Source organism: Papio anubis, chromosome 4 (assembly GCF_008728515.1).
Source record: "Papio anubis isolate 15944 chromosome 4, Panubis1.0, whole genome shotgun sequence".
NCBI classification, from domain to species: Eukaryota; Metazoa; Chordata; class Mammalia; order Primates; family Cercopithecidae; genus Papio; species Papio anubis.
Genome location: NC_044979.1, coordinates 56,104,458 through 56,128,287, shown reverse-complemented (window position 1 = coordinate 56,128,287; position 23,830 = coordinate 56,104,458). Strand labels below are relative to the sequence as shown.

Sequence of the window (23,830 nt, the reverse complement as noted above, 5' to 3'; positions counted from 1 at the left end):
TTACAGCCTGGAAGAAACAATGCTACTCCTAAAGGTCTTACTAACTTGCTGAGCAAATGAACTAGGAGAATGGCTGAGTAAATATAATAAGACCAAACCTACCACAAAAATGGGTACAAGTTCCATGCTTATTTATGTCAATTATGTTGAAAGAATCTGATGTTATAAGAGGCGCCCTGAATGACCACCTAGGAAAGGACATTGATCTTCAAGCAAGCAACTTCCCCAAACCCCTCCTCTTTGCCTGTTTATGAGGATGGTATTTCTTTTTTTTTTTTTTTTTTTTTTTTTTGAGACAGAGTCTCACTCTGTGGCCCAGGCTGGAGTGTAATGGTGCGAACTCGGCTCACTGCAACCTCTGCCTCCCAGGTTCAAGTGATTCTCATGCCACAGCCTCCCAGTAGCTAGGATTACAGGCACCCGCCACCACACCTGGCTAATTTTTTGTATTTTATTAGTAGGGATAGGGTTTCACCATGTTGCCCAGGCTGGTCTTGAACTCCTGAGCTCAAGTGATCCCCCTGCCTCGGCCTCCCAAAGTGCTGGGATCACTCCACTGTGCCCGGCATGAGGACAGCATTTCTTATTTTCAAGGGAAGCAACACACAGTCCCTTCTCTCCAAAGGCTAATGAAACCTGAATATCACATTTCCCTCACTATTCACTGTCAAGTCTAGGTAGAAAAAGAGGTGACATTCCTCAATTGGATCCCTGGTGCTCTGTTCTCACACCTGGTTTTTACCTTTCATTTCGATGCTGAACAGCTTTTTCATATCTTTTGCGAAGCTGCACCATCTCCTCTTCGATCATTGTGATCATATTGGCAAGTCTGTCAATGTTATTTAACTGGGCTTCCTTCTTTTCTTTCATTTCCTGAAGTTTTGATGCAATTTTGCGCACATCGTTTTGCATGCTCTCTCTGATGGTAACATTGTTGGCGTGTTTCAGCATGGAATTTTGTAGCTTTCTTTTAAAATAATAAGACAATGGGTAAGATGATAATTTTCTTTATTTAAAAGGAATGAAGGCTTCTGAAACACAAGCACTATCAAAGCAGACCTTGCTTTAGTGTAGCCCTTGAAATGATGATGCTAGTAATAATGATATTCATCTTATAATACTCTTCAGGAATTTTCATAATCCTTCCAGGTCTCAGATTTTCTCTCCTCCAGATTAGAAAATCTTTACTTTGTGCCCCAGCATTCTGCTGCCCCGCTTTATGAAAGCAAGAGACTGCAGTCATTCATTTATTGTCATTCTCAGGAGACTGCTGTCTTGAGGACAGAGATGGTTATATCCAATAATACCCATTGGACATAAGGTGGTACCTGACTCAGCCTGTGGCCACAATAAATGCTGAATGAATGCATGGCCTCTATAAACGTATTTCATTTTCAAGTTGGATGAGAACCTGATTAGGAAATTATATTTTTCTTTTCATCCACCCCCAACCCCTGAAATGAGGCCACTTTATAATTGCTTTGTTGAAGGAAACTGGGCAATAATGGCCATGAGAAAATTAGATTATACCCTGATCGTGTACTGTTTACTAACATAGGTGAAAGAGTCCAGCAGATCTTGGCACATGGTAAATAATAAATGAAGAAAACAACCATTTGCCAGACATTCTTCTGAGTGTTTTTATATGGATTAACTCATTTCATAGTAAAATGTCATATGAAATAAGGACTATTTGTATGGATAAGGAAGGTGAGCTCAGAGAGACAAGGCAGCTTGTCCAAGGTCACACAGGTAGTAAGTGGCAGGGGTGGTATTTGAGTCTGGACACCACCTCTTTCACCAATCTGCTATAATGTATTGCCTCCCACAACACATTAGATGCTTTAAATCTACAACCAGGGGATGTTGGTTAACAAACGATTTGATTGTTTTCTAACTTCCCAATCCCAATTATTAGATTTGTACTTTTCTTTCTAATTTCTTTTCTAAAATCATCGTAGTAAGCACAGTTATATGTTACAGTTTTTCATTCGTTAAAAAAATGACTCCCAAACAGTAGAAGCATGATAGATTATCATCTATAAAACAAGATGCTTGAACAAGCACTTTCTCTGGCTTTCTAAAATACTATTATTTTTATTTTTTTATTTTTTTGAGACAGGGTCTCATTCTGTCACCCAGGCTGGAGGGCAGTGGCACCATCTTGGCTCATTGCAGCCTCTGCCTCTTTTCTATTGTATTATCCCCAGGATTTTTAGAGTTCAAATGAATCAGAAAACAAGCCTTTGAAAGGCCAGTAGTTATAACACTTACCTTTCTTGACTAACAGCACTATTTCTCAGAATTTCAAGTTCATTTAATGACATTTTATGCCTTTCTTTTATTTCATTTACTTTCTGATGAGCTTTGTGGAGTAAGTTAACAAATTTGTTTCTTTCATTTCGAATGGTGTCATACAGTTTAGCAAACTCTTTGAGTCTGTAAATACAAAGCATTTACTGAAACTTATGAAATAAACATCAGGTTTTTTTCTCACCTAAATAGGTAAAACACCATATAATTACTTTACCTCCGATAAATTTCACATTTTTTCTTCTTGTGTATCCTGATTTCAAGATCCTTTGCTTTGATTTCTTTAACAATGTTGGTATATTTTTGCTGAAATGTAAAAAAAAAATATGTCAAATAAATAACAACATATGAACACTCCCAGCTCTATTCCATATCATTCCCTTCCATTAAAGACAATTCTCCAGCCTAGGCAACACAGAGAGATCTCATCTCTACAAAAATAAAAAAATTATCTGGGTATGGTGGTATGCACCTGTAGTCCCAGCTACTCAGGAGGCTGAGGTGGGAGGACCACTTGAGCCCAAGAATTTGAGGCTGCAGTGAGTCATCGCATCACTCCGCTTCAGCCTGGGTGATAGAGTAAGACTCTGTCCCTCAAAAGTCTTTCTTGGCTTGCTGGGTTGTATAGATCAGGGTGAAGGTCTGAAAATCCCCTGGCTAGCTGAACTGATTCACATTGGCTAAGACAAACTGTTAACTGTTACCTAAGGAAGACAACAAACAAGAGAAGGGAAAAATCAAAAAGCCTGCATGGGTTGGGTTTGAGGAAAAGTTTGGAGGACTTTTGAGAGAGAGGAAGAGTGATTTTGAACTGCACAGCTGGAATGGGTGAGCATAGAGTTTATGGAAGATAGATGAAGAAAGAGGATTCCTAGTGAGATTTGGTGGTGTTATAAACTGAACTCTCTGCGGTGCTTTGTCAGAGACTGAAGAAATGATTTGAAAGTGCTTTGCAGTATTTTGTATGTGGGGTGTTTTCCTACACAATAAAGCATCGTATTGAGACCAGCTGTAAGGAGGTGTTACACATAAATATTTTAAAAGAAAGCAGTTACATTTCTAAAATTCTAAAAAATATATCAAGTGCTAAATACATTAGTTATGTTCTTTAAATCTAAAGATACTGGTTCTTGCATCTGGGATAAGAAACGTATTCAAAAATGAAGGACTTGCTGGTAGAAACCAGAGGAAATAGTTTGTCAGCCTTCTCTCAAGGACTGAGAGCAAAGCCCATTTGGTATGAGTGATTCTAAAGAAACTAGCTGTAGAGCCAAGATTGATGTGTAGCATTTTTCTAATGTTGTTCTCCATGAGAATAGGGGTCAGGAAGAAACAAATATTTAAATAACTGTACACATGAATAATAAAACAGATGGGAAAATGTAGTGTCATCTATTCTGTCTTGGGAGTGATAGCGACGTTGTTTTTTTTTCTTCACCTTGGTCTTTAGGGATGTGGATGCCATGTGAACGTAAAATAGTAAGACTGACTGCCTTCTTATGAAAATCGCAGCTGAGTACAGGTAATGTTTCACACACTAATTCCTAAGGCTACAAATACTCAAGGGATAAACATTTGTCCCTTATCAACTTCCATATCTCAAGAAGAATTGTCTTTTGTGGTTTAATATGAATTAACTCATTTAATAATGAGGTTTGCTTTACATAGATTAGTCACACGTAGATAACATGTACATCAGTTTTTGAGATTAATTGAAAATTATCTAATTCGTAAAACAGATCAGTGTTTATTTTAACAAATCAGTATACCTCTAGTGTTTCTATAATTTCTAAAGGGAAAAGGGAGGAAGTTTCTAACTAGGAAAGACTCACTTGAGTGGGATCTTCCCAGCCAACACCAAGTTGTCTTGAAAATGTTATTCTGGACCAGTCCCATCCCAGACCCTGACTTGGTGAAGATGGCTTTCTCCTTCTTTTCCTTCCTTCCCTTCTTCCCTCTCTTCCTTTCTTCCTTTTATTTTTCATTTTTGAGATGGCGTCTCATACTGTCACCCAGGCTGGAGTGCAGTGGTGCAATCTCGGCTCATTGCAACCTCCGCCTCCCGGGTTCAAGTGATTCTTCTGCTCCACTTCCTCAGTAGCTGGGATTATAGGTCCGCCAACATGCCAGGATAATTTTTTTGTATTTTTAGTAGAGATGGGGTTTCACCATGTTGGCCAGGCTGGTCTCGAACTCCTGACCTCAGGTGATCCACCCGCCTTGGCTTCCCAATGTGCTGGGATTACAGGCATGAGCCACCGCTCCTGGCCCAAGATGGCCTTCTCACATCTTTCCTCTCTCCTCTCCTTGTCCTACTCCTGCATCTTACCCCCTCAACCACCATGTGCTCTCAAGCTGCCTTTCTTTCATCCTGTCCTCCCTGACCATTTCTTTACCTGGTGAAATCCAACTACCCCATGAACTTCACTGTTGCTGCAGCCTTCATGCTGGAGTCTCAACTGTTTAATGTGGATTAAGTAACTTTCATCATCTGACTTCTGCTCTCTGGTCTCACTATTTGACATCTTTTCTCCCCATCTTCCCATGTGCCAGCCATGCTGAACTTCTTTTAGTTTCTTAAATATTAAAGTGGAAAAATATACAGTAAAAGGGGGATGTGAAGTGCCTGCAGTGGGCTGTGCAATGTAGATCATCTCCTCAAGTCTTCTTTGCAAAAATGTACTTCATACCTCATTGCTCACTAATGCTTTTGTGTAAGTGAGCTCTTGCTGCAGAGTGAGAAGAAATGCCATTCCATGTAAATACTTACTTAGAATGAGAACAAAGGGTGTGCTTAGAAACAGACCACATCTGGGTCATGTGATAAACTCTTTCTTTCTTTCTTTATTTTGAGAGGGAGTCTCGCTGTGTCGCCCAGGCTGGAGTGCAGTGGTGCGATTTCGGCTCACTGCAACCTCCACCTCCTAGGTTCAAATGATTCTCCTGCCTCAGTCTCCCAAGTAGCTGGGATTACAGGCACCTGCCACCATGCCTGGATAATTTTTGTATTTTAGTAGAGATGGGGTTTCACCATGTTGGTCAGGCTGGTCTCAAACTCCTGACCTCAAGTGATCCACCTGCCTTGGCCTCCCAAAGTGCTGGGATTACAGGCATTAGCCACCACACCTGGCCTGATAAATTCTTCTATTTTAGTAATATGTAATATCTTGTTCATTTTTAACAGGGAGCTTCTGGGCATGATCTGGACATAATCCTTACATAGAATAAATGATTAATGGTAGAATTTTAGCTGGCGTGACAGGAGGGCTGTTTTACCATTTGTTGTATTGTTGATTTTAGGGGGGAATGTTGCACTGGCACTTTTTTGGAGGCCCAGGAAAATCACGGCGTGACGCAGCAACTAAGGGTATCTGGCATTCGATTAAATGATGCCGTCTTGATGAAGTTGGGAGGGACAGCTATCTAATGCTACCACTCTTGAGTTGTTCCTGGACAAATCACAGTGGAGTCTGAGATGGGAGTGAAAACTAAATGATATCTGCAGCCTATGCAGCTGCCAGCCCTGTCCACTGGAGGCACCCACTCTATTCTTACTGAAACTGCCATCTGTTCAAATCCTCTGCTCATTGTCAATGATCTCCTTTCCCCTCTAAATTGTTGACTACTGTGAATTGAATCCTGGGACTATCTTTCAGTGTGTGATGGAATCTCATTTAGGGAAGATTTATAGTCACTGGTACTTGAAGGAGAGGCACAGTTATAGCGATCCCTTGGTATACATAGGGAACTGGTTCCAGGACCCTTTGAGAATACAAAAATCCAAGCATATTCAAGTCCCAAAGTTGACCCTGTGGAATTCACCTATAAGAAAAGTGGGCCTTCCATATATGCAGGTTTTGTATTCTGAGTACTCTACTTTTGATCTGCATTTGGTTGGACAAAAATCTGTGTATAAATGGACACATGCAGTTCAAATCCATGTTGTTCAAGGGTCAATTGTATAGCTTTCTAATGCACACTGCATTCAAATGAGGCTACCCCGAACTCTTGTAGTTATCAATAAATGGTTTAAAAATATGCAGTTACCTGAGCTTTCAGGAAATCCTTGGACTTTTGTTCCTTTTCATCAATTTTGATTTGAGTCATGCGGACAAGGTTGAATACCAGCTCTTTCATGTTTTCTTGCTCCTTTAAAAGCTTGTTTTCTTCTGCAAGTTGTTGTTCTACTAACTTAGACTCCATTTCAGATATAATTTTCTTTTGAAAAAAGCACAGATAATATTATAACTTAATTGAAGGAATACAATAAAGCTAGTATCTCAGACTACCTTTTTATTTCCTATACAAAATGTATTTTATTAAAACAAACAGGCCAGGTGTGATGGCTCATGCCTGTAATTCAAGCCTTTGGGAGGTTGAGGCAGGAGGATGACTTGAGGCCAGTAGTTCAAGACCAGCCTGGGAAACATAGCAAGATCCCTCTCAACAAAAAAATAAAAATAAAAAATAAAGTAATGCTGTTTTAGCTTCATTTTTTCCCTTTATTTTGTAATATAATGTAAAAATCAGTGGGTTAACATGATAGAACCTTTTCTTATTCAGACTGTATTTTCAAGTGACTAAGAAAAAGAAGAGACATAAAAACAAAAGAAAATTTGAAATTAGACATTGGTGAAATAAAACATCTGTGGTTTACTTTTAATGTAATCAATAACCCATAATTTAAAAATCTCATTCCTTTGAATACTTTTTTCTGGTTCAAACATATTCTTTTTTCTCAAATTTAATGTAGGATTGGAGTGGACTTTGAGTTGAAGAAATATACCCACATTAAGCAGGATCATACTCTCTTTGATGACTCTCTTATTGATAAGGTTTTGTGGAGCACTGTTAAAAACACAACTTTGTACGAACCCTTCTTAGATAGAAGCTTAAATGAATGTTGATATTAACCTGTTGGGCCAAATTCCTCTTAGCTACTTCAACTTCCTTGTGAAGCTCTCGCCTTCTCTCAGATAATGTAGAATCATCTTTAGGGATAGCTTCAATCTGGAAATCAAAATTTAAAAACACGCATTTATGTAAGAAATAAATCTTCGGGAGCCTGAGGCAGAGAATTGCTTGAGCCCGGGAGGTGGAGACTGCAGTGAGCCGAGATCGTGCCACTGCACTCCAGCCTGGGCGACAGTGCAAGACTCTGTCTAAAAAAAAAATCTTCACTGCCATGTAGTCAACTTCATCACACACTTTTTGAAAATGCTGGGCAAATCATGAGTCTCAATCTTACAGGAACTTTCCTTTATGCCAAATATTCTTTATAAGCCATGGCAAATTAAAATAGAAAGACCTGCCAAAAATTGATAATTTGCCAGCTGCAAATGTTCTATTATTTAGAAATAAATCTTAATAGCTAACATTTATTGAACATAAACTAAGTGTCCAGCAAGGTTCTAAACGCCTATATATATGATCTTACTTCATCCTTACAATACCCCTCACAAAGTGGGGAATATTTTCTCCAATTGTGCAGATGAGGAGAATGAGGCACAAACACATTTAAGTAACTTGCCTCAGTGGTGCAGGTGCAAACCCAGGGAGGTAGACTTGGAACCCATGATCTGCCTACCTCATGACCCAGCACTTTGGAGACATGAATATAGTATGACTATTCAAATTATAGTTACTATAAAATGTGAGTACATTTATGAAATCTTACAGGATAAAGAAAAATATGTGATTTATTAATAATAGTGGGGATAGTTTGCTACTTATATGTAGTCATTTGATTAGTAGCTGGAAATTTCTCACACGAAAGAAAAGCCTCAACTTTTTGGTTGATACCTAAAATTTCACCATTACCTTTCTGTTATAACGGCTTGCACTTTTCTCCTGTGTTGATGTACTCTGGGGAGAAGGCAAATCTCACTCTTTAAGTCTCTGTTGCCCTATTAGGAATGAGCTTGTCAGATGCTTTGTGATGAAGACAAGAGTAGAGAGGAGGACACGTAGCAGGTGATGGGGAAAGGGTACCATTCAAGGCTACAGGGAGGGTCATCTTGGGGTGCTTACAGCCTACTTGACTTAGAGCAAGTTTAGAGTTGGCTATTTACACTGTGAAGGCACATGACTCCAATCTGATGTGGTTCAGTTCCTACTGTGACAGCACACACTTGTAGGCCCTAAGGTTGAATACTGGCCAAAATTTGACCCAAGAAAGGAATATCACACTGTCTAGTGATTTGAAGGTTACTTAACAGGATCTTTCTGAGGATCATGCTGCTACATTAGAGTCACTAAAGTGTGTCTTTGGATGCCCCATCATCCATGAGCCAGGGTATCTTCAGTAGCACCTTCTGTACCCTCAGTTGTCCATGTCCTGCTTTTCCATCGGGTCTCCTACCCTGGAGCACTAGCTCTTGAGATGCACACACTGGACTTAGGAAAATGCAACATGGTCTTGTGAAACATGTCTAACAATATACAGAATTTTGTGGGCTTAACAAACATAAAATTGCTACAGCAGATCGGAAAAGGGAGAACTCAGTATAGAATTGAATAATTGGGAACGCCTTCCTGGAAGAGGTGAGCATTCATCAAGGAAGAGTTGATTTCTCCTTTAGGAAAGTCGAGTTAAGACCTCCTGGATAGAGGAACTCCAGCAAACATCCTGGGTCCCTGTCTGATTCTCTGCTACAGGTGTGCCTGGAGTGGGCTGTCCTCATGCTCAGCTCCCGGCTGTAGGCAGATCTAAACGTGAATGATAACAGGGACCAGGAACCCTTATAAGGTTTTGACAGAAAATATGATGAGAGCACACTCACTAGCTACTACATCAACCAAAGGCTCTCGACAGATTTTTCCGGCTTGAGGTCTCAGACACGTTGGTTATTTCCAATATTTTGAAACACAAATACTGCAATAAATTGTATTCATTTTTGAACTCGCAACTGCTTCTCTGATACCATTTTCAATTCTCCATAAAGCCCAGCCCTCTAGTTTCAGGCAGGAGTTAGGTAGGCTTGGCTTGTGGAAGAGGTGACATGATAAGCCATTGGTAGCAGAGCGTCCTGCTACCCTCCACCTTGATCTTAGCAACTGTGTTAGTCAGGGTTCTTTAGATCTCCTGACATATATCTATATCTATCAATCTATCTACTTTGTGTCTCTCTCTCTCTCTGTGTGTGTGTGTGTGTGTGTGTGTGTATGGAGTGGAGTTTATTAAGTATTAACTCACAGGATCACAGGGTCCCGCAATAGGCCATCTGCAAGCTGAGGAGGAAGGAAAGCCAGTCGGAGTCCCAAAACTGAAGAAACTTGGAGTCTGATGTTCAAGGGCAGGAAGGGTCCAGCACAGGACAAAGATGTAGGCTGGGAGGCTACATCAGTCTCTGTTCACATTTTTCTGCCTGCTTATATTCTAGCCACACCGACAGCTGATTAGATTGTGCCCACCCAGATTAAGGGTGGGTCAGCCTTTCCCAGCCCACTGACTCAAATGTTAATCTCCTTTGGCAACACCCTCATAGACACACCCAGGATCAAAACTTTGTATCCTTCAATCCAATCAAATTGACATTTAGTATTAACCATGACAGCAATAGAATGACATTTTTTTCAGAGTTGCAATGTATCCAGGAGTACTCAGACTTCTCTGCAGCTGGGCATGCCCATATGAGCTAAGACAAGCCAATGAAATGTAAGTGGAAGTCTGTGAGGAGGGGTCCCGGGAAAGTGGCTGTTTTCCTGTTAAAAGGAACAGCCAAGCCAGCAATCATGCATGTCTTTTGCTCTTTGCCCTTTCTCCTCCTTGTGCGAGTTTATGCTTAAAGGTGGAATAGCCATTTTCTGACTATGGAGAAACAAATGTACACACAGAGGTTGACTGAAAGGAGAGCTAAAAGGATCCTATACTTTTCATTATGTGAAATAACCTGTTGTGCCTACCTGTGTTCTTTTTAAGTGAGTAAAGCAACTCCCTATTTAGCAAAATCATTACAGTTGAGTTTCTGTTAACTTGTTGAGGCCAAATTGCAAACCTAACCTAATAGGTGTTTCTTTTGAAAGGAAACCTTCCTAAGGTAATCTGGAAAATAGGCTGGAGTTAGACTGAAGTCTCCAATAATGTGGGAAGAAAATAACTATCAAGTGTCAAAGTTCTAATTACATGGCCTGGAGTTACTTGAGATATTTACCATTTCTTTTGAAACCCAAATTGCATATATCAAGTTTTGTAAGCTTATGTTCGTTCTTTTAGTTTTTATAGTGTAGCATTTCACACTTAAAAATGTATTTATTGTTACCAAACAATAGAAATGTGTAAAGTAAAAAAAAAAAAAAAAAAAAAAAACTACTTCCTACCTCTGCTACTTCAAGTACTACTCCCCCAGGAGTCGCTATTAATAGTTTTAGTGTCTGTTCTTCCAGGCATTTTCAATGCATGAATAATCATCGGTAACTTTCATCGAAGTTAAGGAATTAGACATTATTTGTTGTTGTAAATATCCCAATTATTTGATATCAGTGAACCTCAGTTTAACACTTTGATATTTTTCTAAAGCATTCCAACCTTTCGTGAGGCTTGTACCTTGAGTTTCTGGGAGAGTCTCCATGTACAAGTCAAATGCTATAGGAGAATCAAACAACTGTCTCCGGGGGCAAATACATTCTGAAGAATAGCCAGAGCTCTTCATGTTCACCTTTTATCTCTTTTAGTTTTGGACTGCATGCAAGTCTGAAAAAATGTTCACTTGGGCTGGGAGTGCCGGGCCTGACCCACTCCTGTTTTCAAGTGCTGTCAGCTGTGGGCAGTGGCTGGGCTAATTATAAATCACAGGGTCAAAGAGGAAGTTCGTCTCTCACTGAAACTGTACTAGAACAAAAACAGATTTTCCTTAAAATCAACAAAGGAAAAGGATTTTAATACATTTTAATTTCTCTTAGTTTTATATTCTATGGGTGCTATTTTGTGGACTTCATAGCTAGTAGTGTCATAATATAAATAGCTTTTATAATATTTGTTAAAATCTGAACAACTTGTGTGCATTCCACTGCAAACTCCTCTTTGGTCAAAGGCCATGCCTTACATATTTTGTGTCCAGTCAGATTAAACTACAGTGACAAGCCTCACCATCACAGACAGCTTCCAAATAGATTTATAGCATCCCATGCTTAAATATAAGCAGATAGCCAAGAATTACCATATATTGGAGGAAAGTTTCTAATAACAAAGAGACAAAAAACAAACAAAAAAAGAAAAATACAGAAAAAACATGAAGAAAAGTCTTATTTAGGACAAGTATAACAAAAAAGAAACTATCATTAATAGCCTCAATGAGATAAGAGATTAAAGACACTATGAAAAAGAAACATCCAGAGAACAAAGAGAGCACAGGGAAATATAAAATATGATAGCATAATGAAAGAATAGAAGGGTTGAAAGGAACTGAGGAAATTTCTCTTTTAGCAAGTCAAATGACAAAAAAGAATGGAAAATAAAAGAAAAAAGACAAGAAAATTAGAGGACTATTTTAGAAGGTCCAACATCTGCGTAAAAGGAATCCAAGACAGAACAGAGAAAATCAAATGGACAAAATTAAATAATTATAGACAAAGTATCAGAACTTTGGAAGGACATACATTTCCATTGAAAGAGAACCCACTGAGTGCCCCACACAATGGATACAATGGGAACATCATTGTAAAATGTAAAAATTCTGGAGGCAAATAAGTGATCCCACAAATTCCCAGCATGGAAAAAAATGGTTTCAAATAAAGGATCAGTAATTAGAATGACATGAAGAAGACAGTTAATGAATGCCTTCTTCCTGAGGGAAAATGATTTGCAATGTAAAATTCCATATCCAATTAAAGTATTAATTGTCTGTGGCTAGTGTGAGGGTAAAATATTTTTTAGCATGCAAGGTCTTCTGATATATACTTTCCAACACACAAAGTCTTAAACAATTACTTTTTCACTAGCATTTTTCTCATGAAGCTACTGGAAGGCATGTCCCCTCCTCCAAAAGGGGGTAAGCTAAGAGAATAAAATAGATGAGACCCATGAAATAGAGTCCGAAGAGAGGTGAAGGGCATCACCAAGATGACGGCGTAAGGCTCCTATGATGAGAGTAGTGCAGTAAGCACATAGAGAAATGGGACTACTTTGGAACAAGTCAGAAGGCTGAGAAAGAAAAAGGCAGCCCCTGATATCCAGGAACAGAACTGGTACTCATACATAGGCCTTGATATTCTCCTGTTGAACATAAACAATTGCCCAGAACATCAACTTCAGACAAAGCCACTCTGTAATCATGATGGATCAGGACAAAAACAAGGCCACTCCGTAACTGTATTTGAACATAGACAAAAACATGAACATGATCCAAGCCACAAAATACCATACATTCTCCATGTACAGCTTTGTTTAACAATCATAGCTTTAGCCTCCATTTAATCTTTTCTTTTTCTAAGTAAAATTGAAGATACTTGACCACAGAATTACTCTCATTTCCTGAGAACATCCAAATTCAGGGCAAAGTCCCATTTCTTTAAACCATTCCTCAAGTCACATGACACAAATCCTGTACGTCCTTTCTAATACCCTCTATTGAGACTCCCTACAATTCTCCATGGCATGTGTTCTCCCTTGCTGCAATGTGTAATAAACTCAGCTCATTCAACTACTGGTGTATTCCTGTTAGTCTTTGGCTAGAGGTCATTGATGAGGCTTAGCAGAGACTTCTTCAAGAAGAGTAAATGAATAGGCCAGCAAATGTGTTTCAACATACTGAGAGGAGATTTATATAATTGGAGAAGAATTTGGGATTGAACTAATAAGCACAGCAAAAACTATAAAAGTGTAAAAACAGGATGTTTATAAATTCCTGGGAACAAAAAATTTTGTAAGGAAGGGTAATTATATAATATCACATGGCTCAGGCATGAATAGCCTTTATATATTCATAATAATGTGAATACTAAATTCTGAACTAATCAAAATTATATGAGGATACTGTGTATACAGAGGGACAAGAAACGTATGTGTGGTGAACAGGGGTCTAAAGAGGGCTGAATCCTCATCTTTTATAGTGTTAAGTACAAAGATCAAGTCTACAACTGAAAACTCAAGTAGCAGCATCATAAGCATGTTACTTGGGGTATGAAGATATACCAAAAGAATTGGTTGAAGAAACTGCACTTGATTAGGAAGATGACTTGATTAGGAATGGGAAATACATGGACAATCTTTCTTTCTATGCCTGGGGCAGACATCACCAATCAACTACAGAGCTCCTATCTAACAAGTCAGCACTGGGCCTCAGAATCCTTTGCAATATTGGGCCAGGCACGGTGGCCCACGCCTGTAATCCCAGCACTTTGGGAGGCCAAGGCGGGTGGATCACCTGAGGTCAGGAGTTCAAGACCAGCCTGGCCAACATGGTGAAACCCCATCTCTACTAAAAATATAAAAACTAGCCAGGCGTGGTGGTGGGTGCATGTAATCCCAGCTACTCGGGAGGCTGAGGCAGGAGAATTGCTTGAACCCAGGAGACAGAGGTTGCAGTGAACTGAGACAGTGCCACTGTACTTCAGCCTCGGCAACAGAGTGAGACTCTGTTTCAAAAAAAAAAAAAAAAAAATCCTTTGCAATATCATCACTATAGGGAGCTACCCCCAAATGGAGGGAGCTTGCATTGGAGATGAAACCTATTTGCTTTTATAGTATGATCTTTAAGATTCCTCTTGGTTCCTTCATTCTGTGATTATGTGAATTAAGGATCCATTGAATGTCTTGAGCAGGTGAGTGACACATGAATGTGTCACTTAAGAATATAAATTTGTTAGCAAAATGGAAGAAAAATTGGACATGAAAGGAGCTGGACCTAAGGAAAACAGCTGGTGTACAGGCGCAGTCATTCAGGTAATGTAGAGTGGGTACCGAGAGGCATTTCCGGGGTTCATCAGTAGGGTCTGATGATGATGCCATCTTCTCCATAGGAATCAAATAGCCATATTCACAGTCTCATCCTGACTATCATTTACTTTAGCCTTTCAAAGAGTTCATATGTATAAAGGAAAGATGGCAATATTTACTGAGTATCTTCTCGGTACCACACATTTTCCCATTTGTAATCACTCATTTTTTGCAATAATCCCAGTTCAAAGGTTTGGAAACAACTAACATAGGAAGGAATTCAATGGATCTAGAATCTGAACTTGACTCTGCGTGACTCAAAGGTGAAGCTCTCCTCAGTATAGCATGTTGTTATCATTGCCTTGAACACTGAAATGAGTCATGAAGAGAGAAAAATGCAGAACCACTTTTAAATCAGAGCAAAGGGAGATGAAATTGCTAGAAAACTACAATTAAAGAAAAATTATAGTATATAGAAAGTGTCATCATCACTTGGTAAGATGACTTTGTCATTGTCACCATTTTGGACATGATCTTATGTTTAGAAAGCGAATAACTTTACAGACTCACAATATTTTAACCCCTACAATATGATGGTGAGTGTCAGAGCAAAATCCCAGGAATCATGGTTTTATTTCTTTTCAATGCCAAGTGGAAGTCAATCAGAGCCGTGTTTAAATGCAGAGGTACACTGTAATGTGTGCGATGACATGAGAGTATGATGTTTTTGCTGAAGGAATTCCAGTTTGTCATGCCAATGCACATAGTCATTAAAAGCTCTGATGGTTTTGCCTAATCCCAGCAAAGTCTCTCTGCCAATAGCAGGCAAATCTTCCACATGCCCAGGCCTAGACTTGGCAAATGTCTCAGGGAGGCAAAAAGCCACCTGTTTCTGCTCACCAGGAAGTGATGATGCCTTTGTGGAATTTACTTCCTATTTGCATATGTCTCCTAAAAATATATGATTTTCAGTTTATTGATTTTTTTCTGGCTGTCAGCAGAGACCATGGTCCGTCACAACTTTCTATTGTAACTAGAAGTGGAACTAGTAGGATGACATTGTGTATTATGTTTATGTGTCCCTTCTATGGTACTTAATCTAGATTTTCCGGTAGAAGTGAACCTAAGTCTGTTTTGTGTGTGTAGTCTTTTAGAACCAATCTTGTGATTTTTACCAATGTATAACCCTTTTTGAGCTAAGAACTATTAATTTATGAGACGAATTATTTCTTCTATTTAGGTTACCTTACTCTTCAATATTAAAAAGAATGCTTTGATGACTCAGCATTAGAAACATATTGAATGGATTAACTTTACTTACTACCATAACTACCAAAATTGTTATTAAAGGCAATTATACATTTTATCCCATTGTTTAAAGAAATCTTACCAAACAGTTATTTGATCAAAAAACAGGAATTGTTTTATTAGTACAAGCAACACTTGCTGGTTTTAAGAGTTTCCTACTCATCACACTGAAGTTTCCATTAGTACTTTGAATGGACATTATACCTGCTGTCTACTATAAATCTTACTATGACTGAGGTGGGGTGGCCACAGGGTCTGTGTTTGTCCAAAGTTCCAATTTAACATCCTAACATGCTATGCTTTGGGCTAAGATGGAGTAGCTTGTAGTAAACCAATGCTTCCAACAAGAATAACTTGGGAAGTTGGAATAAAAATATGTTTGAGGGCATGAGAGTTGCAAAGGTAAGCCAGAGTTAAAATCATCAAAGGTATTAGTGCTGTCTTAGAAGGAGTAAAAATACAAATAATTTATATTGGATTCTAGTAAGTCAAAGATGACTGTTGTAATCTTCAGGGTAACTACCCGAAGAATAGAAACATAATGTAAAACTAACAGATGCATATCTAAAACAAAGATAGCAGAACATTATGAAATGTTGATTAATCCCAAGCAAGGAAATATGGGAGAGAAAGTGGAACATAAAGCAGATGGGACACAGAGAAAGCAAAAGTAATATCACAGAATAAGGTCAAATATATCCACAATTACATTAAATATTAATTTTTAGACTAAATACAAGAATTAAAAGGCAGAATTTATCAGACTAGATTTTGAAAAGTATGTGCTGTGTATATGAGACACACCAAAATAAGGACACAGAAAGAGTGACAGTAAATAGGGCTGGGCGCGGTGGCTCGCACTTGTAATCCCAGCACTTTGGGGAGGCGAAGGCAGATAGATCACTTGAGGTCAGGAGTTTGAGACCCACCTGGCCAACATAGTGAAAGCCCGTCTCTACTAAAAATACAAAAATCAGCCGGGTATGGTGGCACATGCCTGTAATCCCAGCTTTCTGGGAGGCTGAGGTATGAGAATTGCTTAAACCCAGGAGGTGGAGGTTGCAGTGAGCTGAGACGGTGCCTGCACTCCAGCCTGGGCAGCAAAGCAAGACTGCCTCCAAAAAGGAAAAACAAAATGAAAGTAAATAATACCATGCAGACTCTAACAGGCCAAAAGATAGTGTAACTGATATTATTATACTAAGATCAGACAAACAATCTTTTAAGGCAAAAAGCACTACTACAGTTAAAGAGATTTCAGAGTGATACAAATAAATCTACCTGTTGGAACTGCAATAAAATGATTAAATATACTATGTATAACAGTTATATAAAATAATATTTATAAAAACACATATATAGTAGAACATACATGTTTTATTTGTTTTGCAAAAGACTATAAAAGTACATTTTGCCTTGCTGATACAGAAAACTTCTTTTTTTTGTTTGAGATGGAATCTGGCTCTGTCATCTAGGCTGCAGTGCAGTGGCACAATCTCAGCTCACTGCAACCTTTGCCTCCCGGGTTGAAGCGATTTTCCCGCCTCAGCCTCCCAAGTAGCTAGGATCATGGGCATGCACCACCACACCCAGCCAATTTTTGTATTTTTAGTAGAGACAGGGTTTCACCATGTTGGCCAGGCTGGTCTTGAACTCCTGACCTCAGTGATCTGCCCACCTCAGCCTCCCAAAATGCTGAGATTACAGGCAGCAGCCACTGCACCCGGCCAGAAAACTTCTTGAAGATTTTAAGTGCCATCTGACAGCAAGACCAAGTCCAAGTCCTAGCTGTTTGTAACACTTATAACCCTAACCAATTTTTTCACACATGTTCCTTAAGGTTGGTCTTTCAGTTAGGACAGGCTAAGTTATGCTACAGAAATAACCCCCAAATATCACGGCTTCGAACTACCAAAGCTGTTTCCTACAAAGCCTGTGGGCAATCAAGAGGACTCTGAGACCACTGTTGGCTCAGCATTCCCGGCTGCTCCCATTTTACAGCACCTCCATGGCGTCATGCACTTCCACAGTTACCACAGGAGAGGGAAAAACAGCTAGAGGGTCTCACACTGGTAACTAGATGTAATAGGCTGGAAGTGATGTGTGTCACTTTTGTCTACAATCCTCTGGCCAGAATGAGTTATGTGACCCTGCTCAACGGCAAAGGGTGCAAGGAAGTATAAACTTTCTATGTGCCCAGGAGGAGAGGAGAACTAGGCGTAGGTTAGGATCAGAGGTGTCTACCACAGCTGGAAACTCCTGTTCACATTTCTGAGGTCGTGACCCTCTATAAGTTTCTGGAGCATGACAGTCCTGAAGAGAATCAGAAAGGTTTCTATATACCTAGCTGCTTCATCTCAGAGGCTGACCCCTTTTTCACTCAAGGAAGGCTCTAGCACAAGGCTGCAGCCCTCTCAAGCATCCTCTGCCCTTTCAGTGGTGCTGGATCATTTACTACAGGGAGTGCCCTCTGAGAGAGGAGAGAACCAGGGGCAACAGGACCCCTCACTTGGGAACACAGAGGCAGGTAACAGTTGTCTTGAGCATCTTCTGACTGGAACACCTCCGACTCTGCACAGAAATACCAGGAGCCTGGCACTGGGTTCTGGATTGCCCTTGGCTAGTTGGAAGTGCAGGCTGCTGATCATCTATATCCACATAATTTGACCTAGTCCTTCACTGTTATAGTCTGCCATGACACCATGCTGGATCTGACTCTTTCAACTGGTGAAAATAATGATCCACTTGGCCCCACTCTGCAGTGAACCCTCTAGCTCTTCTAGAACTGGATGACCCAGTCACTTCCCCAGGTCAGGCTGATGGACAACTGATCCAAACAAGACATTTCCCTAATCTTGGGTTAGCAAAATGAGATTACAAAACATTATAGGACTATAGATTTCATAATAGGCTTGATGCATTTGGAAATTACCTTTTCTCTGTTACTTGTATTTTCTTCTTCTCTATTGGCAGCAAAAACAGCTTCCTAAAATATTTTTACTTCAAAAGTTAGCACCGAGCTTAAAAATCAGATGATAGTTTACAGCCCTCACCTCTAATAGAAGCCTTTGATGCATTGCTTGAGTTTGTGTAAGCGCATCCCAGGACACTTTCAAGAGCAGTTCCATCTTTCTTAAATTGCGAAAATCCCGTTCTTTCTCTCTTTGCTTACGAGAAAGTTCATCATGGTAGTTCTGCTTGTCAATGAGACTGTTGCGTAAATTCAGATCCAATATCCCTCTGTTCCAGGTAAAGGAAGAAGATGAAAGTGATTTGTTATCAGCTGTCCTAAATGTATTTCAAAACTTATCAAGACAGCATGTTGAATATTGGCTCCCAATCTCTTCTGGCAAAGACCTAAAAACAGAACTACCATTCGACCCAGTAATCCTATTACTGGGTATATACTCAAAGGAATATAAACTGTTCTATCATAAAGACACATGCACATGTTTGCTCATCACAGTGCTATTCACAATAGCAAAGACATAGAACCAACCTAAATGTCCATCAATGGTAGACCAGTTAAAGAAAATGTGGTACATATGTCATGGACTATTATGCAGCCATAAAAAAGAATGAGATCATATCCTTTGCAGGAATGTAGATGGAGTTGGAGGTCATTATCCTTAGCAAACCAGTGCAGGGACAGAAAACCAATTATTACATGTTCTCACTTATAAGTGGGAGCAAAATGATGAGGATACATGGACACATAGAGAGGAACAACATGCACTGGAGCCTTTCGAAGGGTGGAGGGTGGGAGGAGGGAGGGAGAGAATCAGGAAAAATAGCTAATAGGTACTAGGCTTAATACCTGGATGACAAAATAATCTGTACGACAACCCCCCATGACACAAGTTTACCTGTAACAAACCTGTATGTGTAACCTTGAATTTAAAATAAAAGTTTAATAAAAGACAGCATGCTCAGTATATACATACACAACTATTCTGATATTGGAATCATAAATTGTAAATAATGCCAAAGGCAACTAGGTTTGTGAGTTGGTATCATTTAGAACTGGAGTCTTATAACCCTCACCCCCCAAAAAATAACAGATTAGCAGAGATAGAAGCCTCCAGTTTCCTTGAAATTCTACTTAAAAGCAGGACATAGGCTGGGTGCAGTGGCTCACGTCTGTAATCCCAGCACTTTGGGAGGCCAAAGCGGGAAATCATGAGGTCAAGAGATCGAGACCACCTGGCCAACATGGTGAAACCCTGTCTCTACTTAAAAAAAAAAAAAAAATTAGCCCAGCATGGTGGTGTGCACCTGTAGTCCCAACTACTTGGGAGGCCGAGGCAGGAGAATCACTTGAACTCAGGAGGTGGAGCTTGCAATGAGCTGAGATCGCACCACTGCATTTCAGCCTGGGCAAGACTCCATCTCAAAAAAAAAAAAAAAAAAAAAAAAAAAGCAGGACATAAAACTCTCCTAGAGAATTACACCATGAAATTACTTCTATTAGAAAAAAGTCAAGATGGCCTAAGAAATATCATTGATTTGTTGGCAAAATCCCTGAACTAAACATAACATACTCCAGTCACATAATTTTCCAAAGGCACATTCAGAAACATACAACATATAGCAGATTTTGTCCTGAAAATTTGGTAACAGAAAATTGAGAAAATGTATGAGTAAAATATCAAAAAATACTTCAAAGTGCTTTATCTGATAATATATTAATGGTGAAAGTTGACTTAAAATTATTTAAAAATATTAATGACTCAACACCAAAGTAAGATTATGTTTTGAATTCTCAAGTACAAATTGAAGAAAAATTTAGATGACAGAACATAACACACATAAATATAACTAACCTTTCAGTTAATGAAGTTGCTTCATTCTCTCTGGCTAATTCCAATAGCTTGACCAATTGGTTATGTTCTCGTTCTTTGATTTCAAGTAAGGCTCGTTTGCCTTCAACTTCCTTTATTACATTTTCCTTCTCTTCCACTATAGCACTAACCTTGTTTTCAACTTTCTTTAGGGAGTCATTTAGGTTTTTGACTTCTTGTTCCAAGAGAATTTTTTTCTTTTCCATTTCTCTGTAGGGGATACACACACACACACACACGTTTGCCTTATTTTGAGGCCATGGTGGCCTTACCTATTCTTGCTTTCTAACCAGGCAGCAGAAGAGATAATCATAAATTCAATGATCTCAGCAGTGGGTAAAGACCACAGATGGGTAGGACTTAAGACGGCATCTCCACTGAGTGCCACGGAAGGCAGGAATTTGCCCAGCCTCCCTACTTTCTCTGCAGATCCCAATTTGCTACCATCTCCTGTGATTCAGCCCCCATCCTGACCAGCCTCCTGGAATTGATCTGAGTTTCTCAACTTTGGTGTTGGTGAGCTTAGTTTTTAGAACAGTTACTAGTGCCTGCCTAATTTTTCCCTTTCCTCTTAAGATTAGTCACCAGAGTAATCATATTGTTTTCCCAGAATTTTTGCATCTTCACTTAAAATCTTTTATCTTTTTTGGTTCCTCTAAACACTGAGAATTTCCTCAATGACCTCTGCCTCCAAATCTACTCTGAACATCTGAGGGATGTTACACACATGAATGGATGGCAAAGTGGGGAGTTACGATTATTTGGTCTTTGGGCTGCTGCCTGGCTGATATACTTCTAGACCATGAAATTCTAACCAGTTCACATAATCTATCCCATGTACAGCCCTGTTAAAGTCAATTGAATTTCTCCATAAAAATATGATTTATAAATTGGCAATAGAATCTTGACCCATAATTAAGCCATAAATATTATGAATGATAGTAATTTGGTGCATTACTTTCTTTTAAAGAACTTGATATAAACAACCTAGACACGGCCAAAAGCAGACATTTCTAAAATTATCATAGTAATTTAACATGTCAGTTGTTAGTACTCTCGTTTCAGTGTGCACACATAACTTGGACTGGGAGGGATTCAAAGTAAAAATATTGAATCATACACTTTTTTGCGTGTTATTTTTTCTATCTCTTTTCCAATTTGTACTGGAATGGTTTGATGGTGGGCCACTTCATCCTAGCAAAGAAATGAAATCATGTTAAATTATGTGGTCTTCGAGTAGAAGCAATTAAGACAAGAAAATTAAATATGAGGGAGAAAGGAACTACGATATGTAGATACTTACCATCTGCCCTGTGTGCTTTAATTATCCCATTTAATACTCACAATGACCTTGTAAGATAGCTGTATTTGTTATCCTTTTGAAGAGGAGGTAGCTGAGTGTAGCAAATACTGTTGGTCTTCTGCCCAGATTCCCTTTATGGAGGTACAGATGGTCCTCCACATTCATGCAGTTACATCCCAATAAACCCATTGTAAGTTGAAACTATGTTAAGTCGAAAATGTATTTAATACACCTAACCTACTGAAATCATAGCTTAGCCTAGCCTACATTCTCAGGACACTTTTATTAGTCTATAATCCACCTAACACAAAGCTTATTATATAATAAAGTGTTGAGTGCCACACAGTAAATACACATAACTTATTGAATACTGTACAATAAATGTAATTTATTCAATACTGAAAGTGAAAAATGGAATGGTTGCATGGCTACTTGAAGCATGGTTTCTACTAAATGCATACTGCTTTCACACCACTGTAAAGTAGAAAAATCATAAGCTGAACCATCATTAAGCCAGGGCCCATCTGCCCACCCACCCCCCAGATGCTGCAGGGATGACTGCTAATGGTTCATGCTTAATTTCCTCTCCATCAGATTGTCACTGGCTGAGCAGAGCTGCCTTGTGAAGGAATGGGACCCAGTGGGTGGAGGGAGGAGGGGAGCAAGCTGCAACCAATGACTAACTGATGCGGTGATCTAATAGACCCCCCCCACCCCCACCTCTGGGTGCAACAGCCTCCATGATGTAACTTATGACTTCGTGAGTTCTCCACGGGATCAGGCTGAGACTAGAGTTCTCCTGAAGCAGCTGTATTCTGGCCCATCTTCTTCCCCAGCTCTATCCTGCTTTCCTCCATCTCCTATAGGATTCTCCTTAGAGCTCTCCTTCCATTAGTAGTTGTCTTAGGCTCTGTTTCTGGGGAGCCCTGCCTAAGACTCATGCTACAAGAACTTAAATAAGTTTCCCGAAGTCACACAGCTAGTAAGTGGCAAGGCCGAGCTCAGAAGCTAAGTTCGTCTAACACCACACCTCCCACTATGCTCTGTGGATTCACGGGAGGTTCAGTTGAAGTCTCAAGAGTCTTACGTACATGGCAAGGGTTATAGACAAGCACCTTCCTGCTCAAGGATGTCATTGGACTTTGGAGCCGGGGTAACACACATGCAGGGAGGTTGAATCCGTCACTGCAGTGTGGTGGGCGAGACATTTCTCTGTGGGATCTTGCTCAGTCTTGGGGCAGATCACATTTTGTGGGGCTGAAACTTGTACCATCTGGAGGGCCCTCGTTAAGAAAAAGAGTAAAAATTACAAATGCTAACTTAGGTACAGCATCTCGGAAGAGGTTCATGCAAGTGAGGGGCCTGAAGCTTAAGCTTCACTGGGTTCCTGTTAAATCCATCTCTGCTAGGGTCCTGTGCTCTGTTCAGCAGCTGGGCACATCTTGGCTGACTGCTCTAGGACTGTTACAGAAAAATAGGTCAAAGTGTATCACCATGATCCCCTAGGCCAATGAGTTTCAGATGTTGTTTATAAAACAGCTCTAGGTTAAACTGTTTTGAGAGTTATTTATACATCTTTCAAAGTAAAATGAATTTTAATTCATTATCTCCTAAAACATAAATACAGGCCTCTCATCCCTTTTATAGTGAGAGGCAGTGGAATGCAATCAAACAGACAAGGATAAGGTAATACAAATATATGTGAGAAGTTAGGACATTTGTTTGTGTGTGTGTGTGTGTGTTGTTGTTGTTGTTGTTGTTTTTGAGACAGAGTCTCACTCTATCACCTAGGCTGGGGTGCAGTGGTGCGATCTCAGCTCACTGCAATCTCCACCTCCCGGGTTCAAGCAATTCTCCTGCCTCAGCCTCCCGAGTAGCTGGGATTACAGGCGTCCATCATCACACACCCGGCAAATTTTTGTATTTTTAGTAGAGATGGGTTTCACCATGTTCGCCAGGCTGGTCTCAAACTCCTCACCTCAGGTGATCCACCCGCCTTGGCCTCACAAAGTGCTGGGATTATAGGTGTGAGCCACTGCACCTGGCCATGGTTGTTCTTCAAGGAAACAATTGTTTGTGACACTTGTTTCTAACGTCCAAAAATGTCTGGTGAGGTCAGGAGAGACCTTTTCACAGGGTGAGGCTCCAAATTAGAGTGATACTCCCAAATACCCTAAGGTCTTTTGTGAA

The 23,830-nt window shown here is 39.7% G+C and overlaps 1 protein-coding gene across 6 annotated transcripts in view; it reads right to left on the bottom strand.

Moving 5' to 3' along the window:
• The window catches only part of CCDC146 (coiled-coil domain containing 146), a 177,136-nt gene that overhangs the window by 13,587 nt on the left and 139,719 nt on the right, over positions 1–23,830 (bottom strand). For 5 of the 6 annotated variants that reach the window (XM_003896411.5, XM_009203573.4, XM_031665948.1 and 2 more), the window contains 8 exons: positions 21,458–21,531; positions 20,320–20,547; positions 18,550–18,736; positions 7,228–7,323; positions 6,361–6,531; positions 2,531–2,619; positions 2,275–2,439; positions 743–967 (listed from right to left, as the gene is read on the bottom strand). In XM_003896411.5, coding sequence (XP_003896460.2) covers positions 743–967; positions 2,275–2,439; positions 2,531–2,619; positions 6,361–6,531; positions 7,228–7,323; positions 18,550–18,736; positions 20,320–20,547; positions 21,458–21,531 — 1,235 coding nt within the window. The remainder of the gene's footprint in view (positions 1–742; positions 968–2,274; positions 2,440–2,530; positions 2,620–6,360; positions 6,532–7,227; positions 7,324–18,549; positions 18,737–20,319; positions 20,548–21,457; positions 21,532–23,830) is intronic. The other variant, XM_009203572.4, reaches the window with a different exon arrangement.